At 55.3% G+C, this 20,488-nt stretch overlaps 3 protein-coding genes across 3 annotated transcripts in view; all 3 read left to right on the forward strand.

The window, feature by feature from the left end:
* The first annotated feature begins 3,626 nt into the window (after window positions 1-3,626).
* UBE4A (ubiquitination factor E4A) lies at window positions 3,627-12,702 on the forward strand. The gene is made up of 20 exons (XM_051638517.1): window positions 3,627-3,659; window positions 3,818-3,985; window positions 4,072-4,248; window positions 4,441-4,553; window positions 5,068-5,220; window positions 5,347-5,506; window positions 5,596-5,798; window positions 6,017-6,208; window positions 6,875-7,208; window positions 7,352-7,478; window positions 8,338-8,645; window positions 9,021-9,153; window positions 9,369-9,556; window positions 9,781-9,881; window positions 9,979-10,092; window positions 10,702-10,876; window positions 11,010-11,190; window positions 11,385-11,532; window positions 11,687-11,844; window positions 12,041-12,702. Exons 2-20 carry the CDS (start codon window positions 3,862-3,864, stop codon window positions 12,177-12,179), a joined length of 3,228 nt encoding a protein of 1,075 aa, XP_051494477.1. The 5' UTR covers window positions 3,627-3,659; window positions 3,818-3,861; the 3' UTR covers window positions 12,180-12,702.
* Window positions 12,703-12,893: 191 nt separating this feature from the next.
* On the forward strand, window positions 12,894-13,737 carry ATP5MG (ATP synthase membrane subunit g). Its single transcript, XM_051638518.1, has 3 exons — window positions 12,894-13,011; window positions 13,185-13,345; window positions 13,565-13,737. Exons 1-3 carry the CDS (start codon window positions 12,957-12,959, stop codon window positions 13,661-13,663), a joined length of 315 nt encoding a protein of 104 aa, XP_051494478.1. The 5' UTR covers window positions 12,894-12,956; the 3' UTR covers window positions 13,664-13,737.
* A 2,289-nt stretch (window positions 13,738-16,026) lies between these two features.
* The window catches only part of KMT2A (lysine methyltransferase 2A), a 41,325-nt gene continuing 36,863 nt past the window's right edge, over window positions 16,027-20,488 (forward strand). Inside the window, exon 1 of the mRNA XM_051638680.1 lies at window positions 16,027-16,368. Coding sequence (XP_051494640.1) covers window positions 16,027-16,368 — 342 coding nt within the window. The remainder of the gene's footprint in view (window positions 16,369-20,488) is intronic.

Below are 20,488 nucleotides of genomic sequence, written 5' to 3' on the forward strand. Positions count from 1 at the left end.
ACGCCGCATTATTTTTGCAAAGTTGTTTTCTAACTAGGAGCGCACTATCCAAGCAAGGGGTGATGACAGTCTCTTTAATTAAAAAAAAGCACAAAAAAACAGCAGTGGCGTTTTGCTTGTACGACACGTGGAGGGGCTGCTTGGAGCCCCGAGTGGGAAGGCCGCTGCACAGCGGGGGGGGGGGTGAGGCCGGGCGGGAGGGGCTGGAGCAGGAGCCCGGGCGGGTGAGGAAGCGCTCCGCACCCCTCTGCCCCCCAGCAGCGGCGCAGATCGCGTGTCCCCGCCCCGCGCTGGGGGCGCCACGCAAACCGGCCCCGCGACCGCGACCGGGGCTGGGATCACGCCGCTGCCCTTGGCCCCGCCCCGCCCCTCCCCATTGGCTGCCCTGCCCTTGGCCCCGCCCCTCCCCATTGGCTGCCCTGCCCTTGGCCCCGCCCCGCCGCGCTGACTGACAGCCCAGTCCCGCCGCGGCACTTCGGGGCTTGGAGGCCAGAGGAGGGGGCGGCTTCTGCGGGACCCCTGCATCGCCCCACACCCCCAACACCCTCAAGCCGCTCCTAGACCCATAGATTTCCCCTAGACCTCCCCCCCTCTCTCTGCCCCGCACCCCCATATTTTGTTCCACGTCCCCCCCCCGCCGCCCCACACGTCGCTCCTGGAACCCCACGCTCCCCATAGAACCGCTCCCTCCCACCAGCCCAATACTTGGCTCCAGAACAACCCCCTCCCCTGAGACCCAGACATTGCCCCACGCTCTCCTGGACACCCTCAAACTCCCCCTTCAATTCAACATGTTGCTGCAGGACATCCCGCCCCCCCAAATTAGCACCAGGCTGGTACCACCGCAGGGTACACAGTTTAATACAATTAAATCAATATAATTCAACACGTTAATTACATTAATATAGTTTAATTAGCATCAGGTGGGTCAGCACTGATTAAGGCACAGGCGGTGTCATTACTGGGGAGGGGGTGGGTTCCTCCACCCACCAGCCTCCCCCCTCCCAGCATGACCGGTGTCCTCATTACCCACCCTGCTAATTACTAATCACAGTCACACACACCCCCTAGGGCAGGACCCCTCTTTTCTGGCCCCGTGTGTCCCCCCGCCGCAGCTCGTGCCGATGGCTCTGACGCGGGATCCCGTCACCTCTTAGAGACACAGACCTGACCGCGCTGGAGGGGCCAGGGCACCCCCCGCTCGGTGACAGCCCGGCCGCCCCTCCCAGCCCGGACCCCTCGGGGCCGGCAGGACCCCCGGCACCCCCCGACTCAGGCATGGCGCTAAGGCCCTTGTTCCATCACACACCTGTTCTGTGTGTGCGCGCCCCCGCCCCACACACCCACCAACACCTCCCGCCTCCCGAGGCAGTCTCAGCGCCCCCCACTCCAGTCCCCAAAGGAACACTGCACCATGACACCCCCTGCCCCACAGACTTCTCCAGACGCCCCCCCCCGCCCCACAATTGCCCCATGCTCCCCACCCCAGCCTACATAGCCCCAAGACATGCCCCCCCCCGCTCCCCAGCTCCACGGCAGCTCCACAGGCTGCCTCAGACCCACCCCCCGGCATGGCATCACAAGCCCCCCCTCCTACTGCAACACCCCCTCCCCCCCCCGCCCTCCCATCTCCCTGCATGGACATGGACCCAGGAAACCCCGAAGCTGACCCCAGCCCCATTGAGTGCCTCGGGCCCCATCCCAGCCCCACGGGGTGCCCCAGCCCCAGGCTGCCCTCCACTGCCCCACAAAATGCCCCAGATCTCTCCCTATAGACCCCAGAAATGGGTGGAGGGAGCACACAAAAAAGGGGGGGGGGGGAGGGGGGTGAGGAGGGGGAGGGTGCGGGGGCATTAGGAGCAGCATCTCCTGGTCACTCGCACACCGGGTGAAGTCGTTGAATCCATACGTTTAACCTTATATATATATGTATGTATATATATATATATATATATATATATGTACATACACGCATATATACATGTAGCAAAAGGGGTGTGCTTTTTGTCCTCACTCGGTATTTTATATATATGTGTATATATATGCTTGTGTACATATGGGAAATAATGCCACTAAAAGCAAAACAACAAAAAAAAAGGTTTGTTCATCTCATTATGTAGCTGCAAAAAGGTGTTGATATATGCAAATGAGGCAGGTGTCAACTGGGTCGAGGGGGTGTTCCTGGCTGCATCTCTTGGTCACACACACACACAGAGTGACAAACACGGAGCCAAGCTGGAGCATCCACCGATGTAAATGTGTTTGTGTATATATACACACACACACACACACGCACATACATATTATCTACACGTACACAGAGACTGTTGTATATAATATAAAAAAAAAAAAAAAAAAAGGAAAACACATAGACCGAAAAAAAAAAAAAAAAGTTATGCGGGCTGTTCGCTTGCTTTGGGTTTTTTTCCTATCATCATGCAACTGCAAACAGATATTTATGTATGCAAATGAAGGAGGTGTTAATAAATGGTGCGGCGGGAGGGATCCTGGATGCAGCTCCTGGTCACACACACACACACACACACACACACACAGAGTGACGAGCACGGAGAGAGGCTGCCCCCCCCCCCCCCCCCCCCCCCCCCCCCCCCTCCGATGTAACTATATATGGCGGGGGCAAGTTTGTGTATATATAGATATATGAAAACCTACAGACCTATACTAAAAAAAAAAAATAAATATTTTTTTTTCTTTTTTCCTATCATTACGCGATTGCAAACAGGTGTTTATGTATGCAAATGAGACAGATGTCACACACACGTGTTTTCTTTTTTCCCTATCTCCACAACGGTAACAAACACTGGGACAGAAAAAAAAGGATCCGACGCACATTTAAAAAAAAAAAAAAAAAACACCACAAAACCCACAACCTGTTTTTTTTCCATATTTATGCAACTGCAAAACAAGTATTTTATATGCAAATTAGACATGTGTCAATCAATTTGACTAATTAACTATTAATGAGATAATTTACATAATGCCAACTTCCTTGCTGCCTGTTAACTGAATAATTTACCCACAAACAGGTGCTTCCGTTTGTGAGTCTGACGTTTATCGAATTATGGAGTTAATTCGGATCATAACCAACCGATTGAGCACATGGTTCAGCCAATGTTCTGTAATTAGTTATGCAAATCGCCGTACCGACGAATTTAGCTAAATTAATTATTAATGAGTTGAAAATGCATGATGCACGCATCTCATTAATATGAAGTAGGCAGTTTGCGTGCAATAAATGACCGTTAATTGCACATCGTTAATTATTAATTAAGCTAATTAGAATATTTACATAGTAATTTGCATAAAAGGTAGCTAATACAGGACATTGTACATGCAATATTCATTATTACTTAGAGTTTTGCGTTTCTCAGCACGCAGACACGCCGGGAGCCGCGAAGGGCCCCGCTGCCCCCCACCTCCCCCCCCCACGAACCCCCACCCCTCCCACGACCCCCGCGCCCAGTCCCCGCGGGCCCGCCCGGGGCCGCCCTCGCTCCTCCGCGCCGCCAGAGGCCGCTGCTGCCGCCGCCCGCCCCCGCCGGCCGCTCCTCAAAGGCGCCAGCCTCCCGCCCACCGGCTTCCGGCGCCCGGCGGTGACGTCTGTTGCAGCGCGACGCGGCGACGCAGCGCTGGGCGAGGTGAGCGCGGCGGGGCTGCCCGGAGCTCTGGTCCGGCCCAGCGGCCGGCGGAGCTCGGTGGGACCGGTTAAGTGGTGCAGGTTGCGGGGCGGAGTCTGGCTCGAGGCATGGATCCCCGCTGTCTGGCCCCCTGGGTCTGACGGCGGCTCGCCCCGCAGACCCCCCCCCCGGCCCCTCTGCATGGCGCGGCCCTGAGGGGACGATGACCGACCAGGAGAACAACAACAGCATCTCCAGCAACCCTTTCGCCGCGCTCTTCGGCTCCATCGCTGACGCCAAGCACTTCGCCGCTGTCCAGAAGCAGCAGCAGCGGCGGCAGCTGACAGGTGACGGGGCGGGGGGGAAGTGGGCGTCAGCCCCTCTGGCGGGATCCTGGGGGGCTCTGAGGGACCCTGGGGGCTCTGTTCTGCAGGTGAGGAGGCTTCTGTCAGCCAAGATGACTCTGACAACAGCGTCTCAGAGAGCCTGGACGAGTGCGACTACTCGGTGGCAGAGATCAGCCGCTCCTTCCGCTCGCAGAGGGAGCTGTGCGAGCAGCTCAACATCAACCACATGATCCAGAGGATCTTCCTCATCACCCTGGACAACAGTGAGCACTGAGAGCCCCCTCAGCATGCGGGTTGGGGGGAGGCTCTTAGCTGGGTGGATCCATGCAGAAAACAAGGGGAGGGCTGGGGCAGGGAAGGTGCCCCAACACAGCAGCTGGTGGCGCAGGGGCAGGGCTCCCCCAGCACATTCTGTGTCCGTGTGGGTGAAATGGGTCACTCTGCACCTTCCTCAGGTGATCCCAGCATGAAGAGCGGGAATGGGATCCCAGCACGCTGCGTCTACCTGGAAGAAATGGCCACAGACCTGGAGGACCAGGACTGGCTGGACATGGAGAATGTGGAGCAGGTGGGGCTGCCCAGGGCATGCCGCTCACTGCAGCAGCGGGAGGGGATTTCCTTTCCTGGCACCACATGCTGGGCACTCTGAGCCTGGCACGGAGCCGCTGGTGGTGGTTTTGCTGGCCACAGCCATGGGGCTTGAGGTTATGAGTCTCAGAAAAATTAATGTTTTGCTGCTTTTACTCCTCAAGGTTGCTGGAGTTTGCTGCCGTGCGTATGGGCTGGGGACAGGGAAAGGAATTAATTTGGCTGGGATGGGGCATGAGTCAGTCATTTGTGGTGGGTTTTTCAGTGAAAGCAACTTGTTCTGGGGCTGCTGTTGCCCTTGAAAAAGATTAGAGAAGTTGTTTATCCAAGGAATGAGCCAGAGGGTTCACAGTGAGGCTCGCACTGAGGTGCTCTGTGATTCACTGAGGGACAGAGAGTGCCCTTTGGGCAGAAATAACTGCACCTGCGCTGATCCAGGGCTGCTTTTCCTGGAGAGATTGTCCCTGTTTCACTCTGTTGTTCCTGGTGCCCAGGCCCTGTTTGCCCGCCTGCTGCTGCAGGAGCCGGGAAACCACCTGATCCACATGACCTCCTCCAGCACACAGAACCTCTCTGCCGACCGGGACGCCGGGGAGAGGCAGATCCTGTGCTACCTCTACGCCTGCTTCCAGAGGGCAAGGGAAGAGGTGGGCAGAGGCTACCAGGGAGGAGCTGGCTCTGTCACCCAGCTCTGCTCCAAGGTGACCTAGCTGAGCTCTGAAGCAGCTGCTAGGGTCCCAAGGTCCCAACTCTGTCCTGTTCTCTTTGACCAGATAACCAAGGTGCCAGAGAACCTGCTGCCCTTCGCCATGCGCTGCCGGAACCTGACGGTTTCCAACACTCGCACTGTCCTCCTCACCCCGGAGATCTACATCAACCAAAATGTGTATGAGCAGCTGGTGGACCTGCTGCTGGAGGCACTGAGGGGGGCACGTAAGTGGGGCGGGGTTGGGCTGCCAGCTTGGTGCCACTCTGGTTTGTCTGTTGGGGTGTTGTGATGAACAGCCTTGCCCCCCTATCAGACTTCGAAGACGTGACCGAGTTCCTGGAGGAGGTGATAGAAGCCTTAACAATGGACGAGGAGGTGCGGACCTTCGGGGAGGTCATGGTACCTGTGTTTGACATCCTCTTGGGCAGAATCAAGGACTTGGACCTTTGCCAGATCCTGCTCTACACGTACCTCGACATGCTGCTCTACTTCACGAAGCAGAAGGACATTGCCAAGGTGGGTGCCTTGCCCTGCCTCACAGCTCCTCACAGCGTCCACGTGCAGAGCCATGTTTATAGGACCTGACTGGTCAAGGTCAAACTAATGGGCCAGTGTAACAACACCCTGTATCTGTACTCTTAGCTTCCTCCTCCTCCTTTTTCTCCCAAACCCAGTTTGTGGGTTTTTTTACTGGGTTTTTACATAACTCTAGCTTGTCCTGCTGTATTCCTTAGGTTTTTGCAGGCTACATCCAGCCCAAAGATCCCAGCAATGGGCAGATGTACCAGAAGACTTTGCTGGGTGCCATTTTAAACATCTCCTGCTTGTTGAAGACCCCTGGTGTTGTGGAGAACCATGGCTATTTCCTGACCCCGTCCCGGTCCAGCCCACAGGAGATCAAAGTGCAGGAATCCAACATCCATCAGGTGGGCTGACATGTGGCCGTGCTGCTTCCACCCAGGTTTTAGTGGCCTCTCCTTGCCTGAGGGTTAAAGATGTGATCTCAGGGCCTGAGTTCCACCACCTGCTCTTTAATAGTCTGGCTTGAGCTACTTTCGGTGTTGTAACAACTGGGAAATAGTTTTCAGTATCTGTCCTGTAATGAAAAGGCTAATTGACTCTCTGACAGAGAAAGTAACAGGTAATGTTCTCTCATTATGAAAGTAACAAGGTTCCCTCCTCAGAGGAAGGGTGCTGGGAGGGCCTTCAGGAAGGTTTTGGAAGGAGGGAAGAATCAGGGAGCAGGATGTAATTACAGGAGAAGATGGAGGAGTAGAAGCTGGTCACACAGTCACGTTCTCTCATGGTTTGTTTTTGCTGAAGAGTTATGGTTTTGCTGCCCATGGAAGCAGCTTGCTCTTGACTGTGCTTTTAAGTACATCCTTTGCTGCTGGTTTCAGGATTTGGCCTTTTCATAATGTGTGTCTAATGGGTAATTAACAGAGGCTGTAAATTACTCTGAAAGCCCTGCCTGTGAGGAGCAGGATGCAGTCCAAGCCAAGAGACCTTGGAGAGCATTAATGATGGGAGACGCACAGGCGTGATCCCACCAACAGCTCCTTCAGTCCCCTTCTCTTCCCTTCTCTTCACAGTTCATGGCCCAGTTCCATGAGAAGATCTACCAGATGCTGAAGAACCTGCTGCAGCTGTCTCCAGAGACAAAGCACAGGATTCTCTCCTGGCTGGGAAACTGCCTCCACGCCAATGCAGGCCGCACCAAGATTTGGGCCAACCAGATGCCAGAGATCTTCTTCCAGATGTACGCCTCGGATGCCTTCTTCCTCAACCTGGGAGCTGCCCTCCTCAAGCTGTGCCAGCCCTTCTGCAAACCAAAGTCTCCGAGGTTGCTGACCTTCGACCCTACGTACTGTGCCCTGAAGGAGCTGAACGAAGAGGAGAGGAGGAGCAAGAACGTCCACATGAAAGGTATGCCTGTGCCTTGGGGAAACAAGGGAAGGGGCAAGGGGATCTCCTCAGGTCCTCACTTCTCCCAGTGGTGCTAGTAAAGAGGGAGTTAAATGAGTCGGGAGCAAGGGAAGAATTTGACACAGAGATGCTTCTCATTCCAGGTCTGGAGAAGGAAACATGCTTGATTCCTGCTCTGAGTGAGCAAGAGCCAGAGTTTGCCAACAGCTACAACCTGGTGACAGAAAACTTGGTCCTCACACAGTACACCCTTCACTTGGGGTTCCACAGGTAACTGCTCCATCTCTGTGCTGCTCTGTCCTCCAGGACTTTGCCTCTCCCAGGGCGTTCCAGTGCCCTGAGGCACTCAAAATTCCAGAGGGTATTTTTACTTGTGGGTTTGTACCTGGTATTCATAAGTAATGTAAATGCTCAAGCCATAGGCACCAGGTAGCTCCCAGTACTGTTTTGAGTAACATTGGAGCCTCAGGCTGATTGATTTTGGAAAGCACCCCTGTCCACTGGTGCTCATGGTCTTACAGGTTCCATGTGATCTGCAGAAACATCCCAGGCAAGTGCTGGGTGCTCAAGGCTCGTGCCATTCCCCCCACTCCTCAGGGAATGGGCCACTGGCATCTTGCTTCCCTACTGGAGAGCACCCTGGGGGCAGATGGGAAGGTGAGGTCCCTGTTTACAGGAAGGGATTTTCTGGACACCAGAACACACTCAGTTTCTCTGCTTCCCTCTGCAAATTGTTGCCTGGATACTGTGAGGTCACTGCTGATCCAAGCACTGTCCTCTCCTGCTTTATTCTCTAAATATAGAAATCAATGGAGAAGTTATGCAAGTGGCTTGTTGCTGGGAGACAAAATGTCACCTTGTAGGTGTTTCTGGGGCTTGCCTGACCCTGGTCACCTCAAGGTTTGTGGCTGTGCCCAAGGGCTGTCTGCTCCATCTGGGGGGCTGTGCTTTCTCAACAGGGTCTGATGTCCTCCCAAGCCTCTAAGGGCTTTCCATTGCTGGTGCTCCAAACAGTTATCCTCAGGAGATGGAGCAAACAGGACAGAAGCGTGTGCTAGCTCACGTATTGCATGGGCACCCTGTGCTGAACACCACCTCTCATCTCCTCCTTGCCTTGTTTTCTGGGCAGGTTGCATGACCAGATGGTGAAGATCAACCAAAGCCTCCACCGCCTGCAAGTGGCATGGCGGGAAGCTCAGCAGAGCTCCAGCCCTGCTGCCGACAGCCTCCGGGAGCAGTTTGAGCGCCTGATGACCATCTATCTCTCCACCAAGACAGCACTGACAGAGCCGCAGATGCTGCAGAACTGCCTGAACCTGCAGGTGTCCATGGCTGTCCTGCTGGTGCAGCTGGCTGTGGGGAACCGTGGGACGGAGCTGCTCCAGCTGAGCTTCCCCCTGCCTGAGGTGGAACTCAGCGTCTTGGCCTACGTGCCAGGTGAGGCTGTGTGTCCTGCTGGCTGTCAGTCTGTTTGCCCACCGCCACTACCCACTCAGGTCTAGAGCTGCTCAGGTCACCCATGTTAGAGCAGTGAGACATTCCTGCTCTGATTCCCAGAGGTGTTCACAGCACCTGGGTTCCTCCACTGATGGGTTTCACCCTGTAAGTGCCCTGGCTCCAAGGGGTTGGCGTGAACCACATGTGTTACTGGTTTCATCAGGCCCAGCACCTTTCCTGACTGTGGTGTTCAAAACCAATGAGTTAGTTCCCAAAACTTGAGTCCAAACTGGGGCAGTGACGGGAGAGCACATGGGGGGCTGGAGAAGGGCAAAGCTGCCCCAGGAGGAGCTTAGGTGCTGTATCTGTTGGCAGAATTCTTTGCCGATAACCTGGGTGACTTCTTCATTTTCCTGCGCCGTTTTGCTGACGACATCTTGGAGACATCTGCCGACTCCTTGGAGCATGTTCTTCACTTTGTTACTGTTTTCATGGGCGACGTGGAGAGGTATGTACAGCCCTGAGGTGAGCTAGGTACTTATCTGCAGAGCACCCAGAGAACAGCCAGGTGGGGATTGTCTGAGGGGATTGGCTTCTGCCCTGCTGTGCAGCTTTACCAATGATCTGGAACAATTTGGAGCAGCTCCCAGAGGGCTTCCTGAACTGTTCAGTCCCACACCCCAGCCCTCACTCTATCCTTGCTTCATTGTTTTCCTCTTGCAGGATGAAAAATCCTCACTTGCGAGCTAAGCTGGCAGAGGTGCTGGAGGCTGTGATGCCTCACTTAGACCAGGCCCAGAACCCGCTGGTCTCGAGCGTGTTTCACCGCAAGCGCGTGTTCTGCTCGTACCAAAACGCTGCCCAGCTGGCCGAGGCGCTGATCAAGGTCTTTGTGGACATTGAGTTCACGGGTAAGTGTGGAGGGGAAGAGTCATGTTCCTTCTGCAGCATCTGTGGGGGTTAAGCTGGACTGTGCTATGCTCGCTCCTCCTCTGCCATGGGGCCTCTTGTGCTGCTTGGGTATCTGTGACACATTGCTGACCTGGAGGGAGCAGGGGGTTTACTTCAGGCTGTGGGAGGGAAGGAGCAGCCCCTGTGCCCCCTCTGCACCACTCTCACTTCCCCTCCTGCCCAGGTGACCCGCACCAGTTTGAGCAGAAGTTCAACTACCGCCGCCCCATGTACCCCATCCTGAGGTACATGTGGGGCATCGACTCCTACCGGCAGAGCATCAAGGTGAGGCCAGAGGCGTGTGCAGCTCAGCGTGGGCTGTGGGGGCTGTCCTGCCTTGTGGGTTGTGCCACAGCCTTCACGGTCCCCTCCTTCCCCTCAGGCTCTGGCTGATTATGCCTCGGAGAACCTGGAGGCTATGAACCCTCCTCTCTTCTTGCGCTTTCTCAATTTGCTGATGAACGATGCCATTTTTCTGCTGGATGAAGCCATACAGGTTGGGCTGAGTGTGGGGCTGGGCTGGGTGCGGGATCTGCGCAGTGGATTCATGCAGGGAACGACTGCAGGCTGGGCCAGGCCATGCCTGGGATGCAGGCAGAGGGGCAGTGGGGTCTGGGGACATCAACCTGCTGCTCCTCTGGACAGGAAGCAGCCCCTCTGTGTTTTGGTTATCAAACTCCTCAGCCTTTCCACAGGTGCTTTGACCTAGGAAAGGCCATTTGCCTCCAGGCAGCTCTCCACTGGGAGAACTCCTGTCCCTGGGGGGTGGTGACCATCTCTCTGTACCCTTCAGAGCTGCCTGTGGTTGCTAGAAAGGGTTTTTCTGCGGGAGCTTTTGCTTGCTATAGAATTGATTTTTGGGAGCCTGGCAGGTAAGATGGGTGATGTGGATATCACCCATCTGATTGTGAGCATTTATGGATGAATGGTCTGTGTTTCATGTAACATCTGTGGTGTGAGGAGCCTTTCCCAGTACTCTGCTTTTCCTCTGGCATCCCACCTTGGCCTCTGTCAGCACGGAGTCATGCAGAACAGGTCTGACTCAGCCATCATAGCCTGCTTCCCTGCCTGTTCCCCCAACCACTTCCCTGCCATGTCTTTGCAGTACCTCAGCAAGATTAAAATTCAGCAGATCGAGAAGGACCGTGGTGAGTGGGACAGCCTGTCCCAGGAGGCTCGCCGTGAGAAGGAGTCTAGCCTGCAGATGTTTGGCCAGCTGGCGCGCTTCCACAACATCATGTCCAATGAAACCATTGGCACTCTGGCCTTCCTGACCTCGGGTAGGGAGAGTAATGCAGCCAGGACCTGGAAAGGGCCCTAATGGGAATCCAGTGGGCAGGAACTTGGGTTCAGGGCAGTCAGAGCAGGACGGGATTGCTGCAGACCTCAGGGAACTGTTTGCTTGTGTTCCAGAAATTAAGTCCCTGTTTGTGCACCCTTTCCTTGCTGAGCGCATCATCTCCATGCTCAACTACTTCCTGCAACACCTGGTTGGGCCTAAAATGGGAGCTCTGAAAGTCAAGGATTTTAGTGAGTTTGACTTCAAGCCGCAGCAGCTTGTGTCTGACATCTGCACCATCTACCTAAACCTCGGGTAGGTGACATGGGAGAGTTGGTCTGTGAGGTGGCAGGAGCCATCCTGGGGACACCGTGGCTACACAGTCCCTTAATTACAGTCTAGCCTTGAGTTCTGTGCTGTGGTCACGCAGCTGTTATGGGGGGGGCTGTTTTGCAGCCTGATAAATGGGGATTTTTAAAGCCTTTTGCTCTCTTTTAACCTGTGTCCAGGGATGAAGAAAACTTCTGTGCCACGGTGCCCAAGGACGGCCGCTCCTACTCCCCCACGCTCTTTGCCCAGACTGTACGGGTTCTGAAGAAAATCAACAAGCCTGGCAACATGATAGTGTCTTTCAGTAACCTGGCTGAGAGGATCAAGGTGAGAACTGGAGGGAATTGAAGCTCACCAAAAAAAAAAAAGGTGGACCCTGGTTCCTGGCATCCTCTTCCATCTGTGTATTGCTGAGAAGCTGGATTCCTGGGAGTGGGGCAAGTGGGGCCCCAAGTCCCTAAAGTTGGCACGTGGCCTCCAGTCTCTTGCAGACCGCCAGCAGCAGGAGGAAGAGACGTATGCAGACGCCTGTGATGAATTCCTGGATCCAATCATGAGCACCCTGATGTCGGACCCCGTGATCCTGCCCTCCTCCCGTGTCACCGTGGACCGCTCCACCATCGCCCGGCACCTCCTCAGGTATGTGGGATGGGCCTCGGGATTCCTGGGGATCCACTCCTCTTGTCCAGTAATACTTGGTCTTGGTGTGTCTGCTTTGCTCAACAGCAGGAAAACCGTGCTGCTCTTCCTGGCCTATCTTCCTCTTTTTTTTCATTCTTCACACTGGAACTGTCCAAGTAATCCAATAGTATCTCCTTGATGCTTTGTCTTTCAGCGACCAGACGGATCCTTTCAACCGGAGCCCCCTCACTATGGACCAGATCAGACCAAACACAGAGCTCAAAGAGAAGATCCAGCGGTGGCTTGCAGAGAGGAAAAAGCAGAAGGAGGAGCTGCAGGACACACTGAACTGAACACCAAGATCTCATCCATAGACCTCTACAATCACTGGCGAGAGAAATGCCTTGCAGGGGCAGCAGCTGAGGCTCCAGAGCATCTTAATTGAGACTGTGTTTAGTGCATTGCCACCGCCTCCAGAGCCTCTCCTAGGACCTCCCCTTCCATCCCTTCTATATTTTCCTTTCAAGACTTACTCTTTAATACTAAGACTTTCCACTGCACTACAGCTTTGAGCCTCTGCCTCGGGGGAAGACCACAGCCTCCACTGAGCGACCTGGCGCCCCAGCCTGCTGTTTCTATGTGTTCTTTTCCAGCGACACCAAAACCCTCCCTCTGTTCTGTTGCTGCGTTTAAACCCTGTAACTGTATGTGAAGGCAATGCCTCTGCAGCTGCTCCCTGGGTTAGATGTAGGCACGGACTGGAGTGGGACCGTTATTCCAACGTGTACACACCCGTTGCTTAGCAGGGTTTATTTTCCAGATGATCATTGGGGAACGGAGGGGCTGTTAGAAATTAAATATAGCGATGATCTTGCAGCTGGCAGTGGAGGTCTGGGCGCGGGGAGGCTCTCGGTGTAGAAGAGCCTCTTTGCTTTGGCATGGAGGCCGCCGGGGAGGGAGCTGCGTCCGCCCCTCGTCCGGGAGCGGCTCCGCGCGGGTCTCGAACCCGTGCACACGGAGGCACGGGGTCTTTGCGGGGGTTCCCTCGGCAGATGCCTGTCGGCAGGCGGCGCGCGGGCAGCCGCGGCGGGGTCCTTGGCGAGGTGACATTCGGACCCGCCGGCGGCAACATGGCGCAGGGGCTGGTGCAGCGCCTCGCCACCCGCGGGCCGCAGCTCCTCAGCGGTGAGCACCGGGGCTGAGGGGCGAGCGGCACGGCCCGGTGGGGGGAGGATGCGGCCAGCCCGGGACGGACGGGGTTGGGGGGCACGGCCCGGGGAGGGAGGGAGGGGGCTGGGGGAGCTGGACTCCTCCTTCACCACCCCCGGGCCGCGGAGGCCCTTTCCCTCTCCCTGCAGCCGCCGTGGCCTACTCGAAACCGCGCTTGGCCACCTTTTGGTATTACGCTAAAGTGGAGCTGGCCCCACCGACCCCTGCCGAGATCCCCCGGGCCATCGACAGCATGAAGGCCATGGTCAGGAGCTTCCAGAGCGGCCGCCTGGCCCAGCTCACCGTCAGGGTAAGGGCGGGAGAGCACCCTGGCTGTGTGTGTGTGTGTGAGGTTTAGTGTACCATGGATTGTTTTTCCCAAGAGATACCAGATCCCTGAGGCTCTCCTGCTCCCTCCTACCTGCTCCCTGCAGAGAGCCCCAGTCGGGCTGCGTTTTTCTTCCTCTGATGTTGTGTAGCAGTGAGCTCAACAATCTCACCGTTGGCTTCTGGGTTTTTTTCCTTTCAGGAAGCACTGAGGAACGGTCTGGTGGCCACAGAGGTGCTGATGTGGTTTTACATCGGGGAGATCATAGGCAAGGGTGGCCTGATCGGGTACAACGTCTGAAGGCTCCTGCTCAGCCATAGTGTCTGCGGGGCTGCGCCTGTAACGGGGGTTGTGACAATAAAACTGGGAACCCATGTCAAGCTGTCGTGGTCTTTTATGGGGGTTGGGGTTCACAGGGCATTGAGCACTGCTCCATGCAGTTCTGCTGGGTTTTATTGTCTTTGAAGATGGTTCCCAGGCAGTGTTGCTTCTTGTTGATGCTGGTGTCGTATCAGCTGCTCCTTTGCTCCTCCGGGCCTTGTTCAGCTGATCCCGTGGTCCCCGGGCGGCTGCGCCTGCAGCATGGCCACTTCTCCCTGCAGCAGAGCTGAGCCCCTCAACACATCACCCCAGCAAGAAGCTGCTTGGACTCCTGACAGGTAGCACAGGTGAGCTCACATGCTTTGTGTTTGGGGACAGCAATGGAAAGCTTTTTTGTTGTTTAAAAAAAAAAGGGTTCCTGACCCAGCAGCTGTTGGTCACAGGTTGTGACCATGACAGTGGTCACCTACCCAGGATAGATGGGGACATCAAGGTTAAAGTCTTGCTGGCTTCCCCAGGTGAGTCTGCAACAGGGGCAGTGACAGGATCTGGGCTTGCAGCTCCTGGCCCCAACTCTGTCCTGTGTCGCTCCTCCCCATGTGCCTGTCTGTGTTTCTACTTGGCATAATCCTGGAAAACTTTTTATCCCTGGGACTTCCTGGGTGCTCCTGTCCCTTCCTTTGCTGCTGGTGACCTGGCAATTCTTCCCTCCCCTCTGAGGAGGTGATGCTTTCTTGCCAGGGGCACTGGCAAATCTAACTTCATTCCTGTCTTCACAAACCTATTGTCCAGCAGATAAATAGCTGTGAGGGAAACCTGTGAGCCCCTTCACTGGGGGTCTGCAGCACTTAATGCTGAAAAAGAGATGTACAGAGATCACACATGGGGTTTAAAGTGTGGTTTTGATTTTTAGAAAGTCTCTGGACCCAGGAGAGGGAGTCTGTGTGACCCTGCTCCAAGGCCTGTGACTTGAGGCTACCTGCACATGCTGCTTTCTTGGGCCAGATGCTCGTGGGCCCGATCCACAGCTCATGGGCTGTGCTGCAGTTCATACAGTGGCACTGGGTCATGGTGCCTGTCTGCCTTTCTGCACTGGCAGGATTGGGTTAAACTCAACCAGCAAAGCATGGGAGAGCTTGGAAAGGCTCCAGTCCCTTTCAGGCTCCCTAGAGAGACAGAAATGGTCTAATTTTAATTTTCCTCCCCGGAAGGCCTTGTGAGAAGTCAGCCCTGCTCCCCATCCTTGCATCAAGCATGAACCAGCCATAAACCAAATCCAGAAGCATTTCTGTCCTCTGTAACATCACAGAAACTTCGGGTGTTTCTGTTAGGAGCAAACAGCCTTTCTCTCCTCCTCAGTCACTCTCTCCCTTCAGCTGATGAGCATCAGAAGAAACAGGTATTTCATGTTCCAGCAACAGCGGGGTTTTATAACTGACACGGGTGTTTGCAGTGTTGTTTTTCACAGGCAATAAATACAGCAGGCACTTGCTGGACGTTAACCCTGCTCTTACTGTGCTATACAAGATGGAGGCGAGCCTGCAGTGTGCCACCGGGGACCAGAGGGAGCTGCCGGCCTGGTGCCATCGCTGTCACTTTCCCCCGGGAGGTGGCACCGACCCTGCCCGCAAGGTAAGCGGGGCGAGGACGGAGCGGGCGGGAGGCGGACGGGGCGAACATCACCTCTGTGGTACCTCAGCACCTTCGCCCCTACCTGAGTGGCTGCTTCCTCCCCTCAGACTGCGGCGGGCTGGGCTGAGCGCCCCGGGGCCTTCGCCCCGGCGCTCGTCGCTCCGCCCCGGTCCGGGAGCAGCGCCGGAGGGCGCCGGCGGAGCGGGGGGCAGACTGCGGCGCTCCCCGCCTGCCAGCCCCGCGCCCTGCATACGGCCCGGGGTATCGAGGGAGCGGTTGGGGCTACCTCTACCGTATGCGCGGTCCCGGGCGCCCTGGATTCGGGCTCTCGCTCGGCATTGCAGTCGCGGTTATTCGGGTTGTTTGCGGCCTTGTTCTGCAGCAGGCAGGTTTTGGGGCCCGTGAGCGAGGTGCCCCGCGCCTGCATGGCCCTCCGATGTATAAGCGACCGCGGCGGCCGCAGGCTGTGCTATCCAGGGCGGCGGGCTGCGCTGGGCCTCGAGCCCAGGGCCCTGCATATTGCCCAGCGTTATGCTGGGCTAGCACTTGTCGCGCGTAGTTTATCCATGCACCCGGGTGGCGGGATGGCGGAGCCCTGCAACCTGTATGGAACCCATATTTATGCAGGACCTCTGCGGGCCTGTGAAGCGATATCCAGGGCCCGGGGCGCGGCCCGGCCCCGCTCTCTGGCTCGTCGCCTCACAGTAAAGATGGCGCACAGCGGTCGGTGGCGCTTCCCTGCCCGGCCCGGCAGCGGCGGCTGGGGCCGCCGGGGGCTGGGGGGCTCCCGGCAGCGGGTGCCGGCCGTGCGGAGCCTGCGAGCGGCCGAGCCGGCGGCGGCGCCGGCGGGCGAGGGGGAGCGCGGCGGTCCGTGCTCCGGCGGGGCGGCGGGAAGCGGGGGAGGCGGGGCAGCGCCGGGCTCCGGCGGCTCCGGGGGCCCCGCGGCCGGGGTGGGACCCGGCTTCGACGCGGCGCTCCAGGTTTCGGCCGCCATCGGCATCAACCTGCGGCGGTTCCGCGCGGCCTGCGGCGCTGAGGCGGGCAGCGGAGAGGTAAGGAGGGGCGGCGGGGCGGGGAGGGGGGGGCGGCGGGGCGGGGAGGGCGCGGCGCGGCCCGCGGGTCCCGGCCCGCAGCATCCCCGCTCCGCCCCGGCGGGCGGCACACCCCCTTCCCCGCACAACCCTTCCCCGCACACCCGGACACACCTACCGCGCCCGCGGGGCCCGCGCCCCGCACAAAGGCCGCGCCCCGCCGCCGTCTGCCCGCGGGGAGGCGGGAGGGGGTGCGGCGGGGAGCCCGGCGGCGGGCGAACGGACAGGGGGTGGGCGCCGGCTGCCCCCCCGTCTTCCCCCGCTCCGTCCCTCCCCGCGCACGCCACTCGCTGCCGGTCTGCCCTCCCTGCCGCCGCCTCCATTATCCTCCCGCCGCTCCCGCTCCGCGCCCGCCGCCGCCCGGAGGTAGGATGGGGCTGGGGGGCGCGGAGCCGGGCTCGCCGCGACCCCCGTTGCAGAGGATGCTCTGCACGGTAACACGTCCTTCTCCGGGAGATGGGTGCGGGGGTCCGGCCCTCCAGCATGCCCCTGGTGGGGGCCGGTGCTCCTCGCTACCCTGGAAACCCACCCAGACTCCGGGCCCGGTGCGACCGCGGTTCCCTGGCACCCACAGGACCGCATGTCTCTTTTTTCCCTTTTTTTTTTTTTTTTTAATCTGTTTTTTTTAATTGCTCTTCTTCCTGCCTTTTTTTTTTTTTTTTTTTTTTTTAAGCCTTTCTAAGGCAGCTAGAGCAAGAGTCTGACAACAACCCACCTATAGACAGAAGACGGAAGACATGATGGGGGTGTGTTACTTACTACGGACTGTAGCCTTCCTTTACCCCAGTCCTTGTTTTGCATCACTTGTTAGTCGGCAGGAACGTTCCTCAGGTCCTTTGCAGCAGGATTGCTTTAATTTTTTTGAAAGGCCAGTTCCGTCTCTCCTTCTACAGGCAGATTGTCAGCTGCTGAGTGGGTGAGCCTGTCCCTGTATTTTGCCCATTTAAAGAGCAGTTGCTTTGCTTTTCCATCATCGGTGACATCAGGGTTTATTAGGACATACCAGTTTTCTGGTGTTTCTCTGGTTTGGTGTTGGTGTTTTCTGGGTGCCGTGAAGTGGAGCTCTTGGCTTACGGCTGAGCTGGAGTAATAATTCCTCGGCTACAGAGTTCCAGCTCCAGTGGGTGAGAAGGAAGGGGGTCGTGTTTGAGCCCACAGAGCTGGTCATGGAAGCACTGTGACCCTCACCAGTGCAGCACTTTGGGGTTTCACCACCCGCCAGCAGCCCCTGTTGCTTAATACCAGTGTCAGAAAGGCTGTGGTTTAGGGTACTTTACATTTTTGTGTTTGCAGTAGACCAGGTTTGATGGAATTTACCAGGTTGACTTGAAAGACGTTGATATCTCACCAGTACTAGTTCAGTGGCAGAAATGACTAAAATCTGGCTAACCAACCTGACCACAGGGTTAACAACGTGGGGTGTTTTTGTGTGGGGGAAGGCGAGTTACTTTGTTTCTTTTTTCTATTTTTCTAAGATGATATTGGCTTGTGTTGTTTTTTCTTTTAATTCCAGTGGTCTTTAAGTATATTTTTGCGTCTCAAAAAACCTCCAAAACATCTTTGGAAGATGTTTGCAAGTTTGGCCTTTAGGGCATCTTTGCTTGAAACAAAAATAGCTTGAATGCGTTCTTGGTGCTAGGAGCTGATGAAGACAGGATCTCTTGGATCTCAAGAATTTTACTTCTCACATCACTTTTCTATTTAGCAACTAAAAGCATCTGTCTAATAACATCACATTCAGTGGAAAGTTATGATGAAAGTTCTTATGGCTTGGTGTCTGTAGGTTTGAGATTCACCTGACTGCTTGTGGGCAAGGAAGGGGTAGCCCCAGAGTGCTTTTCCTCACTCTGAGTTCACAGCCTGTGCCTGCATTCTCCGGCATACTTGCAGAGCAGATGCACTCAAGTATTCAGATGTAGCTGGCTATTTGGAGGATGTGAGAAGAGCTCTGGCATGTCTAGGAAATCAGTGACTGGAGCCACCCATGGTCTGTTTAGAGGAGAGGGCAGCTGTGTGTTGGTGCTGAAACAGTGATGTTCTGGTGGTTGGGTGATTCCCTCCTTGGGTAGAGATGTTCTTCTAAAAGGGGGCTCCCAGGAGGCCTCACTGTCTAGGGCTCACTGTGCGTTTTGAATACCTCCCCGGTGCTCACACCATTCTCTTTCACAAGGTTGATGGTCTTCCCTGCACCAAGTCAGTTAAAATCTTCAGCCGAGTTAACATTCTGCATGTGGAATGAGTTGTTACTTTGACTTCAGGAGCCTGTGGCAGTCAGGGGAAGAAGCTGTTTTATCTCTTTATCTACGCCTTCTGCCCTGCATGCTTATTTTTTTGACCCTTGGTGGCATGCTGCATCCCGATGTTCACTTGTGTAAGTACCTGTTGTAATTGTGTGTGACCATCAAACAAAAAAATAGGCATCCAGAGCAAGTATTGTGCTTGGTCTTTCCCTTGTTTCCTTGGCCGTTTTGTGGTATGCAGCAGATTTTATATCTCATCTCAAAGGTACCTGAATTCTGGGATGCACTGTGCACTCCTGGGTTTCTTTTGACTTTGTACGAATCCTTGATTCGCTGCAGCTCAGCATTTCACTGAGTTATCTTGAAACCAGTTCACTGTAAGGAAGCAATGTTGTGATACTGGTTTTGTCACCCCAAGAGTTGGGGGGGATCTTTTTGCACAGTAAAGATAGAACTGGTTGAAAATGGTGGCATTTGTGGTGTTTGTACTGCGTGTTACCCTTTCTGGTTGATGTGAATGTCACTTCAGTAACAAGGGAAGTTTGGTTGGGTGTTCTTGATTCGTTACATCAATATTTGGTACAGATGAAACTTGCACAAAGTTGTTAAATATCTGCTATGTCTGACAGTTCAGAGCTCCCTCTTTGGGACATAAAATTTCAGAGTGTGTTGGATGCACATGGATAGTTTACTCCATAAATCTGCGTCAGCTTGAAAGTTGCAGAAACTTGAGGTTTGAGATGGAACATAGTGATGATGATGTTGTCTCTAGTAGTGCTGCTGTAATTATACATGGATCATAATTTTCTATGAGGTAAATATTCTAGCTGTTCATGTTCACTGGTGGCTTGTTTTGCAATGGTACCAGCTCCGTGTGCTGGGAGAAAGGAGTGGCTTCCATGATGCTGCCACAGTTATGCCCAACCTGGAAGTACAGATAATTTCCCTCCTCCACAGGTATTAAAATTCTGCCTGCCTCAAACTGCCTCAAAATTTCCTCTCCTAGTGCTGTGTTAAATGGTCACTGTAAAACTACCTGGCTGTTTAATCTGTGAGGTAGAGGGGTAGAGACCTGCCTGTTATGGTAACATGATCACAGCACGTGGAGATAACTGCTCGTAGGTATGATGTAAAACATGAGACGTGGTGAAGGTGATGCAATCATGGCCCATGAGATGGAGGGCTCCTTTATGCTTTTTCTTCTTTCTGAAGACTTGAACCCTTCATGGCCAGTAGTGTGAAAATACATGTTTTAACCATCTGGGCGAGTTTCCCATTTCCGCGATTCGGTCAGCGTTACACGGCATTTGACACCCTCAGAGGCGCAGTTTGCTGAAGCTTGGTGGTAGAGTGGATGTTGGCGTTCCCCATGAGAAGCAGCTTTTGGTGGGATGTGATGTCACTCGCCCTCCTGGTGGTGGTGGTGTGTGGGTAGGGCAGTTTCAGAAGCAGCAACACGCTCTGATCAGTTTGCTCTGGGGACTTTTCAACATAGCGCTTCCTTCAGCTGGAAAACTTATGGGACAGACCCTAGCAGCAGTGTTTCACTGTGTGCTTCTGCGCTACCATCAAAGCACTGAACTGCGGATTGAACTGTACCACGCGGGGAGGAAATGAGGGAAGAGACAGTGTAACTCTTTGAGTCAGAAGTTCACTTTTCAGCCTCTTTCAGCTGTCTTCCCAGTGCCAGTGGTCTCTTACATGTGGTCCAGGAGGCTTTGGTCTGGCTTTTCTCTTACCGGGTGCAAGCTAAATCTTTCTGGGTCATAATCTGTCTCACCCTTTTCCTCGGAGGTATTGACAGCTTTTTGGGACCAGAATGAGACTGTTTCGGGTGCTCT

Source organism: Apus apus, chromosome 22 (assembly GCF_020740795.1).
Source record: "Apus apus isolate bApuApu2 chromosome 22, bApuApu2.pri.cur, whole genome shotgun sequence".
In the NCBI taxonomy this organism is placed as follows: Eukaryota; Metazoa; Chordata; class Aves; order Apodiformes; family Apodidae; genus Apus; species Apus apus.